The sequence below is a fragment of the Arvicanthis niloticus genome, chromosome 16 (assembly GCF_011762505.2).
Source record: "Arvicanthis niloticus isolate mArvNil1 chromosome 16, mArvNil1.pat.X, whole genome shotgun sequence".
In the NCBI taxonomy this organism is placed as follows: Eukaryota; Metazoa; Chordata; class Mammalia; order Rodentia; family Muridae; genus Arvicanthis; species Arvicanthis niloticus.
In genome coordinates, this window is record NC_047673.1 from 59338056 (window position 1) to 59359236 (window position 21181).

A 21181-nucleotide genomic window follows, 5' to 3' on the forward strand; every position below is an offset into this window, starting at 1 on the left:
GCCTGTCTCCCCCTGACAACTCATTATCATGGCTTCCACATTTATCCCTGTTGTGTTATGTATAGGATTTTTCATGGCTAAATAATATTCTACCACAGAGTCCTAGATTTGTTCTGGTTCCTTTGGAGAGACAGTTTTGTAATCCAGGCTGAACCTGAACTCATGATCCCCTGCCTCAGCCTGCAGAATGCTGATTCCACCTGCACGTGCCTCCCTGTCAGGGTAAGATTTACAGCCTGTAGAGGGAAGAGCAATGTGGCAGTGAAGGTGAGGTCAACACTGAGTGTTTCTCTCCAGCTGGTTTGTTTATCCATTCATTTGTTTTTGAGACCTGCTCATCATCTTGGCCAACTGGTCAGCAAGACACAGGGCTCTGGGCCTCTGGGCCTCTGGGCCTCTGGGCCTCTGGGCCTCTGGGCCTTTGGGCCTCTGGGCCAGGCAGTGGTGGCACACACCTTTAATCCCAGAGGCAGAGGCGGAGGATCTCTGAGTTCTGGGCCAGCCTGATCTACAGAGCAAGTTCTAACACAGCTAGGACATGTGGAGAAATCCTGTCTCAAAAACAAAACAAAATAAAAAGCAAAACAAACAAACAAAGAAATAAACAACAATAAAATGACACGGGCTCCCCACCCCAGAGGTGTGCAGGCATGGCTGCTGTGTCACATATGCGTCAGTAGGTGGCAGAGAGGAGAAAGACTATACTCTGTTCTCTTCTGACCTGTGAACATCTGAATGATCCGTAGCCCAACAGTCCCTGAAAACAGTGAGCCTGAGATGACCACAGGCCCCAGCACCATGGGCCCAGACAGGGAGCTAGCCTAAGATGACCACAGGCCCAGCACCATGCAGACCTGGAGGTGCAGATCAAGCTGAAGGTAACCCATGACCTGCACCATAATGCACAAGTGGGGCACAGCACTCCTGAGATCCTGGGCACCACTGGGACCGAGAAGTAAGTGGTAGAGAAATGAAAGAGAGGCAGAAGGATATGGGCACAGGGAAGGGAGGCAGAGCTGGAGACACAAAGGTAATGAGGAGCAGCCTGATGTGAGCAACCAGCTACCTGGGACCATGGTGAGATCCTGGTCTGCGCTGCCACCGGGGGCCATGTCTGGGTCCGTGGCCCTGCAACAGCAGGGTCTGTTACCACCGAAGTCTAGGTAGATGTCCCTGGTCTGGGGACATGGTAATGTCTGTGCAGAACTGGCCCCACTCCTCACCTGGGTACCGTGGAAAATCTGGCCTTGGTCGGGGAGCAGGGCAGGCCCTGAGGGTGTAAGAGCTGGAGAGCCAGTGGGCTGAGCAGCTCAGATGCCTCTCAGGCCCAGATCCAGGGCTTTGAATGGGTCCACCCCAATGTCTACCCCATCAATGACGCTGGAGTGCATGAAGGGGCCGTTCCTGTAAATCCACGACTACAGGATCTCCATGACACAGGGCAACCACAGGAGATCCGAGAGGAGTCCTGGCAAGGATCCAGTATCAATAGAGTAAGAAGCCAGAGGCCTCAAACTCGTCAGTCACTGCAATGAACATTTGCAAGCAAAGAAGTGTGGACAAAGGCATGCTATGGGACACACTGACACACTGCAGCTTCCATGATGAAATTTTTTTCTCTGTTGTGGGGAGGTTTCAAGGGCGGAAGACAGGTACAGGAAGAGAGGGAGACGGGTGGGATTGGGGTGCATGATGTGAAATTCACAAAGAACCAATAAAAAAAGTTTGTTTGTTTTTTTTTTTAAGACACAGGCTTCACCTGTCTCTGTCCCCACTGAATATTAGTGTACAGGAATATCACTGTACACTAATTCTGTGTGGGTATTGGGGGACTCAGGTCCTCAAGCTTGTGAAACTTCATCCACTGAGTCATCTCTTGAGGTCCCCTCCCCTCAGGACTGCTTTTGAGGCTAGGATCCCATGTAGCCCAGGCTGGCCTCCAATTTGGTATGTAGCTGGGGATGAACCTTAAACTCCTGATCCTCTGCCTCCCCTTCTCGGGTGCTGGGACTGCAGGACACACTACCATATTATGCCTGGTTGTGAGGTGCCGCAGGTCAAACTCAAGGTTGCCAGCACGGTAAGCAAACATCCTACCTGCCGCGCCCCCAGCCCCTAACATCTTGGCTTTTAAGGAACAGGAGTCCAGATGGCACATAAGCTCTGCCCAAAGTAGGAGTGTCCATTGTAAACACACGACCTTGGTGCACGTGCACCATCAAACAGTGATAGGACAAGGTGAATCCGTGAATGAATGAATGAATGAATGATATGAACAGGGCTGAGTTGATGGAGCAGTTCTGCAGTTAACACATCCAGGCTGGGTCCCTGATGATTTAACATCTTCTATCACATTCATTTATTTGACGTGGGGTTGTGGAGGTCAGAGGACAAGTTGCAGGAGTCACTTCTCTCCTTCCACCCTGTAGGTCGCAGGGATTGAACTCGGGTCCTGGAACTTGGCAGCAAATACATTTACTGCTGAGCAGACTATTGTTGTTATCTCGCGGGCTCTCTGGTGACTCTTGGCAGCTGTGTGACCCAGTGGCTCCTCTGTTCTAAGAACTGTCTTTGGAACCTTGGAGAGTTAGGTTTGAATCCCCACTCTGCCCTTTCCTTTTGAGTGACCTTGACAAACTCTTACATCCATGAGGCTCAGTTTCCCCACCTGTAAGTCGGAGCAGGCGGCCTTATGAAGCATACTGGGGTCATTTAGTGGGATTCCTAAGAGCGCAAAGAGAATGGAGGAGGAGTCAGGTGTAGCCAGCCCCGAACTGTGTCTGGATAGACGTGAAAGGAATCTCAGGCAGGGCAGCCTCCCTCCCAACGAAGCTGGAGGCCAGGGGCTGCGCATGCGTACAGCATCCCTGTGGTCCTTTATAAGTGAGGAGGCTGCGCCTGGCGTGCTGAGCGCCTGGGCTCTAGGGCTGAAGAAACACCGGGAGCCGGGCGTCGCGTCCTTTGTGCCCGGAACCGTGGGGATGTGTCCGCGCTAAGGAGCCAGGTGTGGGGGCCGGAAGAGAGGGAGGGGCAAAAGGAAACTGAACTTGGGGAGGACTGACCAGAATGAAGGGGAAGACCCCCTCCTTGAAGGGGATGGGCAGGGAACGATGGGGGAGGGGAACCAAGTTTGGGGGGCCCTGAGCGCATGAAGGAAGGGCTTAGGGGTGTTGGGAATGGAAGGGAGTCTTGAATGAAAAGACATCCCCGTCCCTGAAAGGGAGGATCCCTGGCTGCATATAGTTCTCTGGATCAAGCAGGAGGTGCTGAGAGCTAGGGATAGGGGAGGGGCACCCCGAGTTTGGAGAAAAGACAAGGGCATCCTGCTTATTACCCAGGGAATCTTGAGACTGGGCACCCCAGTATTTTAGCTGAGACACGCCGTGAACTTGAAATGAGGATCTCCAATTTACACATGGATGGAAGGCTGTGATGGGGAGAGGGTCCCCCAATTTAAGAGTGTGTATAGCTGAGTCTCGTCCCTGGGAAGGGAAGCAAGACAGGTTCCCTTCTCTGTCCTCTTACTGCATCTTGAGCTAAGAAGGAGGCTCAGACATCCATCCTAAGGGGCGCCCTGTTTTTCTAACAGATAAGGAGTTGGGGTGCAGTCCCTTTTCCCAGTAAGCATGTTGCTGTCCTGTCTAATGCTGGGCATAGGTTCTGGTGTGCCCCAAGATGGATGTCCAGAACCTGGATGGACCCTGTGGGGGGACAGGACCCCCCCATGCTGCACATCATCTCAGCCACCCCACCCCGTGCTTAATCCCCAGTCCGCCTGTATGGTGCATTTTAAAAACTCTCTTTGGGTGACCAGGTGCTAGAAGGGAGGGGACCCAGCGCTTGGGTATAGGAGTGACCCCCATGCGTGCACCAGTGTGGCTTTGTTCATTCTAAGTGTGTTTGGGACACAGCCAGGCTGAGGCAGTCCAGGGTGGGTGATGGCCCAAGCTAGACAGACATGTGGGGACCAGCTAGGAAGGTATGAATTCATATATTGTGCCATCCCAGACTTGGCAGTCTCCGTGACTCCTGGACGTCCCTACAGGGAGATAGAGAAGGTTTTCACTCCAGGAAGCGGGGGTCTTTGTGTATCAATGAGCCACGAGGAGAGGCATGTCTGGGGTCTCCTGTGACTGATATAACTGCTTACAGTGTCTTTTGTTACAAAACTATGCTGGGGGCCACATTACCAGTGGCCCTGCGTTGGTCACCAAGGCCACATGCATTCTTATCCATACGTCCCAGGGCTGGTGTGGCAGCCTGTGGGAGGAGCCAGACCTGGTGGATGATTCGTTAGGGGCTTCATCAGAAGGCTCCAGACTGTGGGCGTCTTTGTGTAGAGGTCGCACAGCCTACCCCGTCAACACAGGCATGGTTCCCCTTTGTTAATGTCCCTGGAAGTCTCTGTGTGTGTCTCTCCTGGGGTGTGTCTTCTGACTCACCCCAGGACTCAGAGCATGGGGGTGCTGAGGGGTCACAGTGGGAGCAGCAAGGCTGGGGTGGAGCTCCTCGGCTTGGCTTCCTTTCTTCTCCATGTTCTACACTCATGCCAGTGCGAGTCTCGGGCCAGGAACCCTCAGTGTGTGCAAGTGCGTGTGCATGAATGTGTGTGGCTTCCCCTCCCCCCCACCAGAAATCCTGTTGGAGCTGATGTGCCCACATCAATGCGTGCAGACATAGGCATACCCTCGCCCAGACGCAGTTCCACAGACGCACACCGGCACACATTCAGTGACACTAGATGACGAGTGCCCAACTCTAACTCAGCGGAGAGACAAGAGACAGGGTAGGGTGGGAATGGAACGGGTACAAACACGCGAGCTTGTGAATGTGCCTCCCCTCTCCCCTGCAGGCCCCTGCTTGCATATACATGAGGCTAATGCATCATTCATGAGGGGTGGTCCCAAACCTCAGCCTAAAAGCTGCCACTCGCCTCTGGCGGCCCAAGGGAGGAAGTATTTTAAGAGAAGGGTGTGGGGATGTGAGGGAAAAGAGAGAGGGGGTGTTTGGGGAGGGAGGAGCACGAAACTGACATAGAGTCTGTTACTGTGTTGGGCTACCTTTGGGTATTTTTAGGGTGTTCACAAGGCTTTGTGTAGAAAGAGCTGTTTTTAAAGGTGATATATCACAAGTCTTAGCTTATTCCTTCCTGATGACTTCAGAGGGTTTGTGCTAAATGAGATTTATTTTACAGGTGCCGAAACTGAGGCATGGGGCAACAAGGCCACTGGGGCAGAGTTGCATGGTGGGTAAATAGAGTGTGACATGGATTCTTGTTTTCCTTTGGTGAGGAGGTGTTTTTGAGACAGCGTTTCTTTTTGTAGCTCTGGTTGTCCTATAGAAATTCTGTAGAACAGTCTGGTCTCCAACTCAGAGGCCCACCTGTCTCTGCTCCCCGGTGCTGGGATAAAGGGGTGCTGCCACCACACCCAGCTGGTTGTTTTTCTTTGCTTTTTCCTTTCCCTTTTTCCCTTTTTCTTTTCTTTTTTCTTTCTTTCTTTCTTTCTTTCCTTTTTTTTTTTTTTTTTTTTTTTTTTTTGCCAGGTCTCATGTAGTACAGGCTGACTTCAAATTTAAAATGAAGTTCAGGGTAGCCTCAAACCCTTGATCCTCCTACCTCCACCTCCCAAGTGCTAAGATGACAGACTTTGGCAACCACGTCCAGCTGAACTCAATTATGTGGAGAGGGGTGGGGAGAAAGAAAGAATGAGAGAACACATTTTCTGGCTTTTATCCCTCCTAAGATGAGGTGATGGTAGGCACTAGGGTACCCCACACTGGCTTAGGGTTCCCAGATGAAGAAATGGGGTCGGCCTGGATTGGCGTTAGAGTCTGTAGCATTTTACAAGTTGGTAGCCTGTGCTCTGCTCTGCAACCCAAAGCAAAAAGCGAGCCCTCTCTGGGTTCAGAGGCAGGTTGTGCTCAGAATCCCAGCATCACGCCTCAGAGTTCAGCACCAAGGACAGGTCCTCGGCCGGCTTGCCCTTTAGCGTTTGTAGAAACAGGGAGGAGTTAAAGGGAGCTGAGCTCTTCAAGGCCTCTAGAGACCCCACCCACAGGGCTTGCTCTACTTTGATAGGCTAAAGGGCAGGTAGGTTTGCAGGTGGCTCTCAGACTCTGTCTCTCCTGACCCCTCGGAGCCCCTATAAGAGGCCTGAGTTGAGAGAGGGGCAAATTTTTGTTGAAGAATCCTTGGAATAAATGTATTTCAGGCACCCGTGGTAGACCTTGCTCATAGTAAGAGCTCAAAAACTGCCTACTGTATGCTAAGTGGGGCATGACCCCTATGGGGGGATAACCCCAGGGCAGAGGAAGCCGCATCTATGGGCCAAATGCCGTTAGTTGGAAGGACTGGGTTTGGGGGATGGCCTGGGGACTCCCAAAATAATGAGGACCCACTGCTTCCCTTGGGAGCTCCCAATCTGATGGTGGAAGCTGACTTGAAAAGCAGGACTTCAGACTTGGTGGTGCAAAGTTTAGTGACAATATTAGCCACAGCTAAAATGTTCTCCTTCGAGCCAAGTTGCTCAAAGCATTGTGTGTAAGTTGACTCATCCACCCCTTCCAGTCAGCTGCGTCCTCATCTGACCCATAAGGAAAGAGAGGCAGAAAGAAGCTAAGCTACTTGCCTAAAGTCACACAGCAAGGAAGAGGCAGAGGCATAGCATAGGACTCCCTGTGCTCATCAAGTTGGGCAGAAGCAGCTTCCACCCCTCCGGGGCTGAGACGTGGGAGATAAGAGTGAGCCACCAAACCAGCATGGAGGGCTGTACAGGACTGCAGTCTGGGTCTCACACGTGCTCAGTGGGTTCTAGAGCCTGAGGCTAGAACTGGGGCCCCCACAGGAGTGTGACAAGGGCTGGGAACAGAACCTGAGGCTAAAAAAGCCTGGGAGGTGCTGGGGCCAGAACCCAGGACCCCTTCTGAGCTCAGCAGGTGTGCTACCACTAAGCCACACCTCGATGCTTGATTTTGAAGTGAGATGCTCTGGGTACAAATCCTGCTTGGCCTCTGCTTTCCTTACTCTGTGGCCTTCAGTGACATGCTAGCCTTTATGAGTTCTGGCTCTAATCCTTCCTGGGGCTGTCTGGCTCCTCCATGTTGAATGTCTTGATGGAAGGGGGAAGTGGGTGGGGCGGCATGACTCACCTTCCCTCCCTCTCCTTTGTTCCTAGCTCCAGTATGGGGGCCCAATCTGTCTGGGCCTCAGGCCTCCTGGTGCTGTGGTTGCTGCTCCTCGTGGCTGGGGATCAGGGTGAGTGGGGTCTACAGTCATAGCCATGGGTCAGCGGGATGAGATGAGGCTTTTCACTCTAGAACCTGTCTATTGCTCCTTTAGCTAGGCCTACAATATAGAACAAGAATAGCTGAAACCAGTCTTTGAACAGTCGAAAGAGAACAAGATACCTGTGAGGTTATTTTTAGTTATAACCAGCAGAGGCTGGAGGTCCCCGCCTCTCACTGTCTTCTACTGAACTGATCTGAAAAAGAAAGGTGGGAGACAGAGACAATATAACACAGGGGTTGATTGATTGCTGATGTCTGCCATGGGTGGGAGACAGAGACAATAACACAGGGGTTGATTGCTGATGTCTGCCATAGGTGGGAGACAGAGACAATAACACAGGGGTTGATTGCTGATGTCTGCCATGGGTGGGACAAAGGAAAGAAAATTTGTGTGCTTCTCCTGGAGTCTCCCCAGTGGTGGTCAGGGGTCAGACTTTATGAATCCCTTACTGAGTTTCTCTGTGGCTTTAGGCAAGAATATTTGTTTCTCTGATCTTCAAGTTTCCCCAATGTCCTAAAAGAAGACAAGACATTTCCTCTGCAGATGATTACAGAAGTTCTGTGACTTGAGTGCCCTCACAGGACATAGTGGCGAATGCCTGTAATCCCAGCATGTGGGCAGTAGACCAGGAGCATTATAAGTGCAAGTTCATCCTTGGCTCTAAAGTTTGAGGCCACCTGTGCTACACAAGACCCTGTTTGAAAACAGAAGAAAAAAAAACTCACCAATTCTGCTTCCAGTGTCTGCCTCTTAGCTTAACTTTTTGAGGCTCAGAGAAGGAAAGTGAGTTGCCCAGAGCCACAGGGCAAGCCAGTGATGACATCATAGTTCACCCATATAAGAAGCCTTTGAAGCCAGGCAGTGGTGGCGCACGCCTTTAATCCCAGTACTTGGGAGGCAGAGGCAGGCAGATTTCTGAGTTTGAGGCCAGCCTGCTCTACAGAGTGAGTTCCAGGACAGCCAGGGCTACACAGAAAAACCCTGTCTCAAAAAACAAAACAAAACAAAAAAACAAAAAAAAAAAAACAAAAACAACAACAAAAAAAAACCAACCACCACCAACAACAACAAAAGCCTTTGGAGTTCACTACCATGCTGAGGCAGAACCATGAATGATCCTAGGAGTCCCTTTTGCACAGTGACATTGTGTGAGAAGTCTGGCCTCTCTGGCCGTGATCTCTCTCTCTAAAGAAGTGTTAGTGAAGCTCAGGGTAGTGGCCCTCTCCTTGAATCCCAGCACTGGGGAGGCAGAGGCAGGAGGATCCCTGTGAGTCCGAGGCCAGCCTGGTCTATATAATGAGTTCCAGGACAGCCAGGACCACATAGTAAGACACTATCTAAAAAAGAGAAACAAAATATTAGGGAAAGAAAAGGGAAAAAAAAAACACTCACTAAAGCAAGAAATGTTAGTTTCGTCAGGCTGGTCCCTGCCTCTGACTCAGGTCCTCTCTCTCCACCGCAGACACACAGGACACCACTGCCACGGAAAGGGGGCTTCACATGCTGAAGTCGGGGTCAGGACCCGTCCGTGCTGCCCTGGCAGAGCTAGTGGCCCTGCCCTGCTTCTTTATCCTGCAACCACGGCTAAGCACTGTGCGAGACATTCCTCGGATCAAGTGGACTAAGGTTCAGACTGCATCAGGCCAGCGACAGGATTTGCCAATCTTGGTGGCCAAAGACAATGTGGTGCGTGTGGCCAAGGGCTGGCAGGGACGGGTGTCATTGCCTGCTTACCCCCGGCACAGAGCCAATGCTACCCTTCTGCTGGGGCCACTGCGAGCCAGCGACTCTGGGCTGTATCGTTGCCAAGTGGTAAAGGGTATCGAGGATGAGCAGGACCTGGTAACCCTGGAAGTGACAGGTGAGTTGGGGGCAGGTAATGGGCGTGGTCAGATATGAAAGGGGAGGGACCTAGAATGAAGGGGGAAGGGTTGTGGCTGAGAGGAGGGGCCCAAGAATCAGGAAATTCAAAGGAAGAAAGAAAGCTGGAAAAAGGATCTGAGGATGGAGAGGAAGGTGCCTAGGACAGAAGGAGAGGAACCAAGGATGAAGAGGGAGAGACCAAAGTTAAAGGGAAGAGGAACCGAGGATGGATGGGAGGGGCAAGTGTGGAGAAATGGGGAAACAGCAGAGAAGGAATCATGGATGGAAGAGGAGGGGCTAAGAAAAAAGGGGCGGAGCTAAGGTGGTAGGGGAAGGATTCAGACAGAAGTGCAAGAGTTAGAATGGGAAAGGAGGGACCAAGATGGAAGGAGACAGGCTAAATCAGGATGGGATGGAGTGAGCCTGATGCCACTGGGGCTGACCTTAGAAGTCGCTCTGTGTAGGGCTGCTCTCGAGTTTTCCGATGCTCTGGATCCAGGTTCAGCCCTTTCTCAGGCTTCTTTTTAGCAGAGAGGTGCCAGCAGCGCTGCAGGACCTTCATCTCAGCTGGATTGTAACCTCCCTTTTAAGACCCTTTTACCCTCACTTAATTTACTTGAGACAAAATTATTAGCTTTCCATCAAAATACAAATATGTCCATGTAGTGGTGCACCCACCCTCTACATTCTAGAGTCTGAGGCAGGAGAATCATCAAAAATTCAAGGCGAGCCTGGACTGAGACCCTGTCTTAAAACACAGTGATGCTATCCCACTACGGGCTTGGTGGTTAAAAGTGCTTGCTGCTCCTCCAGACATGAGTTTGGTTCCCAGAACACATGTCAGGTGGCTCCAGGGGCTCTGTCAACTCTGCCCTCGCCATGCCTCACACACATACACACTCACTCACAAACACAGGCACACATACACTCACACACACATGCGCAGCACACAGGTGCACAAAATGAAAAATGCAGTGACTCAGGGCGGGAGAGAGACGGCTCAGAGGTTAAGAGCACTGTTGCTCGTCAGAGGCTTGCATTCTGTCCCCACATGGCAGCTCACACCCACATAATCCCATTGTAGAGGGCCCAGAACCTTCTTCTGGCCTCTGCGCACTAGACTCCAGCATACACTTAGGCACTCATACACAGAGTAAAGGAAGTCAATAGCCAGGTGGTAATGGTCTATGTCTTTGATCCCAGCACTTGTGAGGCAGAGGCAGAAGGATTTCTATGAGTTCAAGGTCAGCCTGGTCTACAGAGACACTGTGTAAGAGTGAGTCTACCCAGATTTTCTGCTAAATTCCACTGTAGTTTCTGTTTTCCTAACAGAAAAAAAAAAAAAAAAAAAAACCCAAGCTGGGTGAGGTGGGGGCTGTGGTGGTGAATTCAGGAGGCAGCAGCAGACAGAGCTATGTGATTCTAGGGCCAGCCTGGGCTACACATTGAAACCCTGTCTCAAAACCAGAAATGAAGCCTGGCAGTGGTGGCACATGCCTTTAATCCCAGAGGCAGGTGGATCTCTATGCATCAGAGGCCACGGGTCTACAGAGCAAGTTCTAGGACAGCCAGGGATACACAGAGAAAGCCTGTCTGGAAAAACCAACTAAACAACCAACCAAACAAAACCAGACGTGAGATGAGGCAGAGGAATGAGTTCAAAGTCATTCTTCACTACATATGCACACACATACACAGCACACGGGTACGCAAAATTTAAAATGCAGTGAGTCAGGGCTGGTGAGAGTTGGAGTTGGTGGCCAGCTTAGGCTACATGAGACAATTTTTCTCTCTTTGTGTATGTGTGTTTCATTGTTGTTTTTGTTTTGAGACATCTTCATTCTTTGTAGCCCTGGCTGGCCAGAAACTTACTCTGTAGAACAGGCTGGCCTCGAACTCAGAGATCCACCTGCCTCTGTCTCCCAAGTGTTAGGATTAAAGGCATGCGCCACCACACCGTATGAGATTCTGTCTTTAGAAAATGTGCTCCAGGGAGGTGCTTTCCCTAAGATTCCACAAAGCCCCTCTCTGGCCTCGTGACTGTTACCCCACAGGCGTCGTGTTCCACTATCGAGCGGCCCGGGACCGCTATGCGCTGACCTTCTCTGAGGCCCAAGAGGCTTGTCGCCTGAGCTCCGCTACCATCGCCGCTCCACGGCACCTGCAGGCTGCCTTCGAAGATGGCTTTGACAACTGCGACGCGGGCTGGCTCTCAGACCGCACGGTTCGGTGAGGGGGTGTGCGGGAGGCATGGGACTGGGGTCACTCCTGGAGAAAGACGCTCCAAGAACACACGGCGACAGCCACTCCCTTCGCACGGTCAGGTACCCGATCACTCAGTCGCGTCCTGGTTGCTATGGTGACCGCAGCAGTCTGCCGGGTGTTCGGAGCTATGGGAGACGGGACCCGCAGGAACTCTACGATGTCTACTGCTTTGCCCGCGAGCTAGGGGGTAAGGCAAGGCGCGTTTGGAACCCTGTCGCCACCTATCCTGGAGTGTAAGGTGCCATCCCAGGCCCCGTATTTCCCTAAGCCCACGTGAATCTCTCCGAATTCTTTCTGCCCTCCAAAGCTGCACTGGGACCTAGCCACCTCTCTCTGAGTGTCAGGTGTTCTTCCAGACTCCAAGTCCTGATAAGTCCCCTCAAAACGCTCCAAAGTTGCAGCCAGGACTTGGAGCACCAGTCCCCTGAGCTTCCTATCCACAGGTCCGCGTTCCCTCCTTCTCCCACCCTTCTGACCTCCGCCCTTTCCCTCTCCCAGGTGAAGTCTTTTACGTGGGCCCCGCCCGCCGACTAACCCTGGCGGGCGCGCGAGCACAGTGTCAGCGGCAAGGTGCAGCGCTGGCCTCCGTGGGGCAGTTGCACCTGGCCTGGCACGAGGGCCTGGACCAGTGCGACCCGGGCTGGCTGGCAGACGGCAGCGTGCGCTACCCGATCCAGACTCCGCGCCGGCGTTGCGGGGGCCCGGCTCCAGGTGTGCGCACAGTGTACCGCTTCGCCAACCGCACCGGCTTTCCTGCGCCAGGAGCACGCTTCGACGCCTACTGCTTCCGAGGTGCGTTAGGACGTGTCCTTGCAGGTCACGCCCCAGAGCCATCTGCTTAGGCCAGTCTTCATGGGTGTGTGTCATCCAAACGGGTCAACAGTCGAGGGTGTCTGACTAAGCCATGACCCTAGGAGTGGTCCTTGCCTCCGACTACACACGGTTTAACTCATTGTGCGTGTGTTCCCTTGCGATCACAACGCCCCCCAGAAAAGCTTGGTTATTGATGGCTGGCCTCACATCACATGACCCCTGAAAGTAATAGTGAAAGCCACGCCTCCATGGGCGTTTCTCCTTCAAGACCACACCCCATAATCTGCATTGGGCGGAACAAACCACATCATACTATTGAGTTCCCTTGAGTCAGGAGTATATGAAGACCACATGCCCTGCCAGTAGGTCATCTCCAAATCATGTCCCTCACCAGAATCCTTGTTGTGGGCCACATCTCATGCCTTAAACCCACAACCCCCCTACGAGGACCTTCGATGACGAGCATGTTCCGTGGGCGTGTCTACTGTGCCCATTCTTCTAGACACAGGCAAGCGAAGGCCACAACCCTACCAATATTTATTTATTTATTTATTTATTTATTATGTTTTGCTTGAGACAAGGTCTCACATGCAGCCCTGGCTGTCCCGGAACTCATGGGGATGCACCTACCTCTGCCTCCCAGGTGCTGCAGCTTTTGCCAGCCTGCCCAGAAACTTTCCTTTCTATTAGTTCTCAGGCTATGGCTGCAGCTTACTTGGTAGTGCACATACCTAGCAAGCACAAATGCCTGAGTCCCATGCCAGTCACCAAATAAAGCCAGGTGTGGGGCTGAGCGCCTGGGAGGTGGAGGCAAAAAAATCAGAAGTATTAAGGTCATCCTGGGCTACGAAGCTCAAAGCCAGCCTATGCTACATGAGATTCTGTCTCAAAAATCCATAAGCAAAACAATAGATCATTCCCAAATTGGGTGGAAACCATGTGACTAGCCACACCCTCTAGAGGAGAATTCACTCCGAGATGGGTCTGTCCTTAAATGTGGTCACTGCTGGCCACTCTTGTACCCAGCATTTGGAAGGCTGAGGTGGGAGAATCTGTGAGGGTTCGAAGCAAGCCTGGGCTACACACTGAATTTCAGGTTAGCTTGGGTTACAGACAGACAGAAGACAGAGCACTAATGGGCAGAGCTCTGGTGAAGGTTGATTCTTTCTCTGGGTGGGGCTTATCTGTCTGCCTGTCCTCACTGCCAGTGAATTAAACTGCCTCTGATGCTCATGTGTAGACCCAGCAGACCCTGACCTTGACCTGCAGTTCTGGTGCAGCAGGAATGGTAGGTTCACTTCTTCATGGGAAGCTCAGAGACCACCCAGAAAGACAGGTGCCCAGATACCCAGATACAGCAGGCTAAAATGTGCATAGATATCATGCAGGAATTTCCCACTATGCATGGGCCTCTTCTGCTTTTTCTATAGCTCATCACCATACAACACAACATGGAGACTCCGAGATCCCCTCATCTGGAGATGAGGGGGAGATTGTGTCAGCAGAGGGGCCTCCAGCCCGAGAACTAAAGCCCAGCTTGGACGAGCAGGAAGGGGTAGCATCTGACTTCCAGGAACCTCTCATATCCAGTGGAGAAGATGAACCCCTAGACTTGACATGGACACACGCATCTCAGGAGACCCTCAGCTCTACCCCAGAGGGTCCCACACTTGCTTCATTGCCCTCTTCAGAAAAGTGGCTGCTTATTGATGCCACAAGCTCCACAGGTGTCCCCAGCCCCAGCAGCATGGGAGTAGATATGGAAGAGACAACACCCTCAGGCACACAGTTAGCCCCCACCCCCACGATGAGGAGGGGCCGATTTAAAGGGTTGAATGGTCGACACTTCCAGCAACAGGGCCCAGAAAACCAGCTGCTTGAGGCAGCAGCAGCCAGTGCCCAGCCTCCAACCCTGGAAGTTACTGCTGACCACACGAGGCCTTCTGCAGCCACAGAGGCCTTGGGGAGTGACCAGAGCCACAGTCCTTGGGCTATTTTGACCAACGAAGTGGATGAGCCAGGGGCAGGTAAGTGACCTGAGGAGAAAGGAAGGACGAGCATAGCCACACACCATTCTAGCAGCTCCTCGAACTCACCCACAGTCCTGCCTCCAAGTCCCCATTTTATTTTGTGTGTGCCTCTGTGTGTGTGTGTGAATGCATGTAACTGAGTGTAACTGTGTTTGTGTGCATGAGTGTGTGCATGTGTGTGTGAGAATGCATGTGACTGAGTGTGAGCCACATGTGTATGTATGTGTGAGTATATATGAATGCATGTGACTGAGTGTAACTGTGTTTGTGTGCATGAGTGTGTGTGAATGCATGTGACTGGCTGTAACTGTGTGTGTGCATGTGTGTGATTGTATGCATGTGTGTGTGCATGCACACAAGCTCTTGGAGGCCAGAGGTCGACTTCAAGTGTCTCTTCCTTTATGGCCCTCCATCTTAGTTTTTGAGACAGGGTCTCTCACTAAGCCTGGCACTCACTCTGGCTACACTGGGAAGCCCCCTGTCTCCATTCCCCCTTTCCCCTGAACTGGAGTTAAAGCCCCAGGATGCTGTGCCCAGCTGTTATATGAATGCTGGGCATCCGAACTCAGATCTCCATGTTTTTACAGCAAACATTTTACCCTCTGGCCCATCATTCCAGCCCTCGAGTTTTGTGTTTTGAGAGTCTCACTCTACTTGCGACTGACCTGGAACTCATAGCAATCCTCCTGCTTTAGTCTCCCAAGTGCTAAAGTGACAGGTGTGTGCTGGCATGCTTGGCTTTTATTGTTTGCTGGAGGAAGGTGTTAAGACAACTTCCTATGTAGCCCAGGCTGGCCTCTAAATTCTTTGTATCCAAAGATGACTCCAGATCCTCCTGCCTCCTCCTAACTGCCTGTGTAGCAGGCTTGTTCAGCCACACCTAGATAAACGTGGTTTTGGAGCCCGCATCTTTATGTAATACAGATTGGCCTTAAATGTTTATCCTCCTGTCTCAGCCTCCCAGGTGCCAGGATCGTAGATGTGTGTGACCAGGCCCTGTTAACTAACTGTAGCTTATTTTGATGTCACAGGCTCTCTTGGCGGTAGGAGTCTCCCAGAGTCACAGATGTGGTCCCCATCGTTGATTTCACCCAGTGTCCCAAGTATCGACAGTACTCCTGGCCTGAAGCCAGGAGCAGCAGCCGAGGCCCCCAGTGTGAAGTCGACCATCCAGCTGCCCTGGTTGCCCTCAGAACCCGCTGTTGTCCCCTCCTCCAGTCCCTCAGAGGTCCTAAGTGCTGTCTCCCTCCAGGCATCCCCTGGCGATGGTTCCCCAGACTTCCCCGTTGTAGCCATGCTTCGAGCTCCCAAACTGTGGCTTCTGCCACGTTCTACACTTGTCCCCAATGTGACCCCGATCCCGCTCTCCCCAGCTTCTCCACTACCCTCTTGGGGCCCAGAAGAACAGGCTGTCAGGCCTGTCAGCCTTGGAGGGGAAGACCTCAAAATCCCACTTCAGACCACCATGGCTGCCCCAGTTGAAGCCAGCCACAGATCCCCTGATGCAGATTCTATAGACGTCAAAGGGATCAGCTCTGAGCAGGTTACAAAGCATCCCGTCTCTGGCCCATGGACGTCTCTGGACTCTAGTAATGTGACAACGAATTCTGTCCCTTCTGATGCTGGCATCCCAGGGACTGAGTCTGGGGTCTTGGATATACCAGGGAGCCCCACATCAGGTGGACAGGTCACTGTGGACAAGGTGCTGGCCACTTGGCCGCCACTGCCTGACCAGGGACTGGACCCTGGCTCCCTGTCCACACCCACAGAAGCCCATGGGGTCACCATGAGTGTGGAACCTACAGTGGCTTTGGAGGGAGGTGCCACTGAGGGCCCTGTGGAGGTCACCATGGAGACTACCATAGACGTGGTCCCCAGCACTGCTAGTGCCACATGGGGGTCTGAAACCAAAAGTTCCGTTTCTAGCACCTACATGGCTGCGACCGTGGCCGGGGTCCAGGGAACGCCCACACTCACCCCTATAAGTACCGAAGGCCACGCAGAGCCAGGGGGGCAGATGGTGGCCCAGGCGTCACTGGAGCCTCTCAGCAGTCTGCCTTCGCATCCCTGGTCATCCCTGGCCTCCAGCATGGATGAAGTGGCCTCAGTTTCCTCAGGAGAACCCACAGGGCTGTGGGACACCCCCAGCACTCTGATACCTGTGTCCTTGGGCTTGGATGAATCAGACCTGAATGTTGTGGCTGAGAGTCCAGGCTTGGAGGGCTTCTGGGAAGAGGCGGCCAGCGGGCAAGAAGGTGAGTTCTGGATTCTCCATATGCCCTGGTTGGCTAGGACCTGGGGACTGGAGGCTGGGGCTTCCCTGAGGAGAGGAAATGCCCTGGGAGGACTGGACTTTTCTAACAAAGGGTGATGCTGGAGGTCAGCGGTCAGGAGACAGGCTACATCGAACCTTCCTGAGTTGTGCTATTATTGTTTGGACAGGGCTTCTCTGTGTAGCCCTGCCTGTCCAGAACTCACTCTGTAGACCATGCTGGCCTTGAACTCACAGAGATTCACCTGGGGCATACACCACTTTGCCTGGTTAACATTGAAAACATTTAACATTTAAAGCAGGTGGTCACTGATTAAAGCATGGGCCCCCTGAGCTGTCGGGGTTGGATTTGGAAAGTTGTTTTCAAATGTCCAAATCACTTTGAAAGGTATAGGTCAGTGTGATGCAGGGGGCTGGCCTTAAATGATTTTCATGTCTTTAGTAGACAGCTAGATCTGGAAGCATTTCAGGCAGGAAGGAAAAGCAGGATATAGTTCAAGCAGCATCTAGGATAGACAGGAACCACAGCTGGATTAACCCAGTCATGGACGCCAGGAACAGGAGACGCCAGGGATGGGAGCTGTGCAGAGAGCAGGGGGCAAGAGCCAACTCAGTGGCCAGCAATACTGCTTGCTTGGCCACTGTGTAACCCAGGTTGGCCTTAAGGTGGTGGCAATCCTCCTGCCTCAGCCTTTAAATGGTGAAATAATAGGTGTTTGCCATCATACCCAGTGTTTAGTCACAGTTCTAGTTCTGTGAAGAGACACCATGACCAAGGCAACTCATAAAGTATGTAATGGAGTTGGTTTACAGTTTCAGAGGTTTAGTCCAGTGTCATGACACTGGGTACGATGGCCAACACCACACCAGGGCTGTGGAGCCCTTTCAACAAAATAGAAAGATTACGAGGTGTGGCCTTGCTGGAGGAAGTGTGTCCCTGGAGGTAGGCTTTGGGGTTTTAAAAAGCCCATGCCAGGCCCAGTTCTCTCCTCTCTGCATGTGTACCAGGACCATGCCCTCTGTCTCCACCTCCCCAGACCTAGGACTAGAGGCACATACTTATGAGGGTTTTGCAGGTATGTGCACTGCATATGTGCCTAGTGCCCATGGAGATTCCTTAGAACTAGAGTCACAGATGGAGCAGTGGTTGTGAACTGACAAGTAGATTCTGGGAATCAAACCTGTAGACAATGTTCTTACCTGCTAAACTTTTCATTTCTGCCCCACCCCACCTTTGCGATAGGATCTCACTATGTAGTCCTGGCCGACCTGGAACTTGCTATGTAGCTCAGTCAGGCTGCCTTCTAATTCACACAGAAATCCATCTGCCTGTGCCTCCACAGTGCCTGGATTAAAAAGCATGTACCATCATTTCTGGCTATACCCAACTATTTTGAAGTAGGTGCAAGGGCTTGAAGTGAGGTCTGAGCTGTCTCCAAAGCTATCCCTCTTTTTCAGAGAGTCTCACTCTGTAGCCCAGGCTGTCCTAGAGATTTTGCCAACCCCTCTGCCTCAGCCTCCTGAGCGTGAGGACCATGGGCATGTGTCCCCACGCCCAGCCAGTGTGGCTTAACTTTACAACATGTAGTGGGATGAGTTTTCATACGGCTCTCGATTGTTTGTGGGGAAACTGAGGCGAGGGAGATCTGAGCATTTAATACGTTCATACAGTTGTGGCTGGAACTGGACATAGAACAGAAAAACAAACAAACAAAAAAATAGAGTTTATAAGTCAGGCTTGACGCATGCCTGGCATCCCAGCACTGGGAAAGAAAAGGCAGGAGGTCAGACTTCAAAATTGTCTCAGCTAAGGAGTGAGTTCAAGGACAGCGTGGATTACTACATAAGACTGCAGAAAGAAGGGAATCGGGAAAGAGGAAGGCAGGAGGGAGGAAATGAAAAGAGGAAGAAAGGGAGAGGGAAGGAAGAGGAGCCCCTAAAGATGCCGAGTGCAGAGTGTGTGGTACGCCTGACGGCGCCTGGGCTGTCCCTGAAAGTTAAATGGGGGATCTACAGTCAGAACTCTGGGGGCAGAAGGTGGCTGTGGTGGGAAGGGTAGCAAGGCACCCACAGCACAGTTACTAATAAAGTCAAAAATACACCAGGCTGGCTGAGTCAGTGCCAGCCGTGGGCAGGTGGTGTGGCGGGGACACCTGGTAGTTGACAAGTATTGCATATCATCCTCTGCCCTAGACATGCTAGCACAGGGCTGAGACTTCAGCCAGCACATCACACAGACCAGAGCCCGCTGTCTCCCAGTGTCACTGCCTCAGGGATGGATATCAGCCACTGCAGGACAGCCAGCTACTCCTAACTGTTCAGTCAGACTGATTGTGTGCCTTGAAAGCTGATAAGCCGGGCAGTGGTGGCGCACGCTTTAATCCCAGCACTTGGGAGGCAGAGGCAGGCGGATTTCTGAGTTCGAGGCCAGCCTGGTCTACAGAGTGAGTTCCAGGACAGCCAAGGCTATACAGAGAAACCCTGTCTCAAAAAAAAAAAAAAAAAAAAAAAAAAAAGAAAAAAGAAAAAAAAAAGGAAAGAAAAATAAAAAGAAAAAAATAAAGAAAAAAAGGTGATAATCTACAGAAACATTCTCTGAGTGTACAAGCTGCCATGTGGCTCTTAGGATTGTGTGCATTATCTTGTTTTAATTCATTTAAGTATGAACGGGGTGAATGCCTGCCATATGGAATGCCACTGCTCTCGGGCAAGATGGAGACAAAAAGCAGTAAGGACAAACAGGAACCTGGCAGCTGGAGAGAGGGAGGACTCAGTGGATAGATGTGCTTGCTGCTAAGCCTGAGGGTGTGAGTTCAAGCCACAAGACCCACATTAGTGACAGAGAATTAACTCTTTCAATTGTCTTCTGGTCCCTGGGTGAACCAATCTAGTCTGGCCTGGGAGAGGACTTTGCCCTGAGCAGGGCGTCCCACAGACAGAGTGGTAAGGTCTTTAACACAAAGCATATGACCTATTCATTGGGGGAGGCAACAGAGGGGACTCCACAGACAAGGACCAAGTTCTGGATTCTATGAAAGATGCCATGGTGTCCAGTCCATTCTCACACTGCCTGTCATCCCACAGACCCCACAGATCCCTGCGAGAACAACCCCTGCCTGCACGGGGGCACCTGTCACACCAACGGCACCATGTATGGCTGTAGTTGTGACCAGGGCTATGCTGGGGAGAATTGTGAAATTGGTAAGTGTCCCATCCCAGAGCACTGTCCTGTCCCTTGTGAGTCCAGGTGAAACAAATGAGATTATCTGAGTTCAACCTAGATAGCTGAGCTGCTCTGTCCTGGGGGATTAGCTCAGGAAAGCCATTTCCCACCATATTAGGGGTGGGGTGGAGGGACAAGGAAAGGGTCAGATGCTCCCCAGCAAGTGAAGGGCTGTGGGGGGCTACCATCATCCAGATGCACAGCTGTGTGGGTAGCACTCACATTGCTAAATACGAGATTACATTAAATATAAATGGTATAAAATAAAAATAAATACATCTAATCTGGGCTTAGCTAATTCCAACACCTTCTTCTGGCCACTTCAGGCAATGCATACAAATGGTACCACAGGCATATATGCAAGCAAAACACAGCCAACCATGTTGGTGCTGGGAATGGAACCTGGGTCCTCTGGATCTTAACCTTTGAGCCATCTCTCCAGCCCCTATGGTATAATTTCTTGATCATCCCTTGCTTGACTTGACAACCACACTAGGAGTTATAAAGTCATAACTGACAATAGAAATGAAGGTGAGGCATGGTGGCACATGCCTTAAACCTCAGCACTCAGGAGGCAGAGGCTTGTGGATGTCTATGAGTTCAAGGCCAGCCTGGTCTACATAGCATGTTCCAGGATAGCCAGGGCTACATATAGAGAGATCCTTTCTCCAAAACAAACTCACACAAAGTAAATAAATATCTTTTTAAAATATTGTATTTTAAAAATCCAAATGAGTGACAGCTGAGTAACAATACCCAAAATTGACCTTTGGCCTCCCACAGATACACTATGTACACACCTACACATACACACACTCACACACACTCATACACACATACTCATACAAGTCTCTCACACACACATACATACTCACACATAGTCTCACACACTCACACACACTCATACAGTCTCACACATACACACTCACACTCACACACACATACTCATACAAGTCTCTCACACACATACACACACTCACACACACTCAGTCTCACACACACATTCATACACAGTCTCACACACTCACACACACATACTCATACAAGTCTCTCACACACACATACACACTCACACACATACACACACTCACACACACTCAGACAGTCTCACACACACACACTCATACACAGTCTCACACACTCACACACACTCATACACACATACTCATACAAGTCTCTCTCACACACATACACACTCACACACATACACACACTCAGACAGTGTCTCACACACACTCACACACACTCATACAGTCTCACACATACACATTCACACATGCTCACACACACTCACATACACAGAGTGGGGTGGGAATTGCTTTAGGGGCAAAGCTTCCGGTTCTGTTTACAAATGCTACCAGAGGGGTCCTTGGGAGTAACGACTTTTGGGCTTTGGTACCCTGAATGCCTGAGTCCCACTCTTCTAC

General features: G+C 51.4%; 1 protein-coding gene and 1 non-coding gene across 6 annotated transcripts in view; both read left to right on the forward strand.

The window, feature by feature from the left end:
- The first annotated feature begins 628 nt into the window (after positions 1-628).
- On the forward strand, positions 629-755 carry LOC117722091 (small nucleolar RNA SNORA17). The gene has a single exon (XR_004608495.1). It is a non-coding gene; the product is annotated as a small nucleolar RNA SNORA17 (small nucleolar RNA).
- Positions 756-2884: 2129 nt separating this feature from the next.
- The window catches only part of Ncan (neurocan), a 30403-nt gene continuing 12106 nt past the window's right edge, over positions 2885-21181 (forward strand). For 3 of the 5 annotated variants that reach the window (XR_013104445.1, XM_034520785.2, XM_076914341.1), the window contains exons 1-10: positions 2885-3004; positions 5195-5245; positions 7176-7255; positions 8751-9149; positions 11206-11380; positions 11476-11603; positions 11915-12208; positions 13660-14256; positions 15291-16514; positions 19616-19732. Coding sequence is in view for 4 of the 5 variants with exons in the window: in XM_034520785.2 (XP_034376676.2) it covers positions 5211-5245; positions 7176-7255; positions 8751-9149; positions 11206-11380; positions 11476-11603; positions 11915-12208; positions 13660-14256; positions 15291-16514; positions 19616-19732 (3049 nt within the window). In the remaining variant the exon portion in view is untranslated. Of the gene's footprint in view, positions 3005-4633; positions 4787-5194; positions 5246-7175; positions 7256-8750; positions 9150-11205; positions 11381-11475; positions 11604-11914; positions 12209-13659; positions 14257-15290; positions 16515-19615; positions 19733-21181 lie in introns of all 5 variants that reach the window. The other 2 variants (XM_076914342.1, XM_076914343.1) reach the window with 2 other exon arrangements.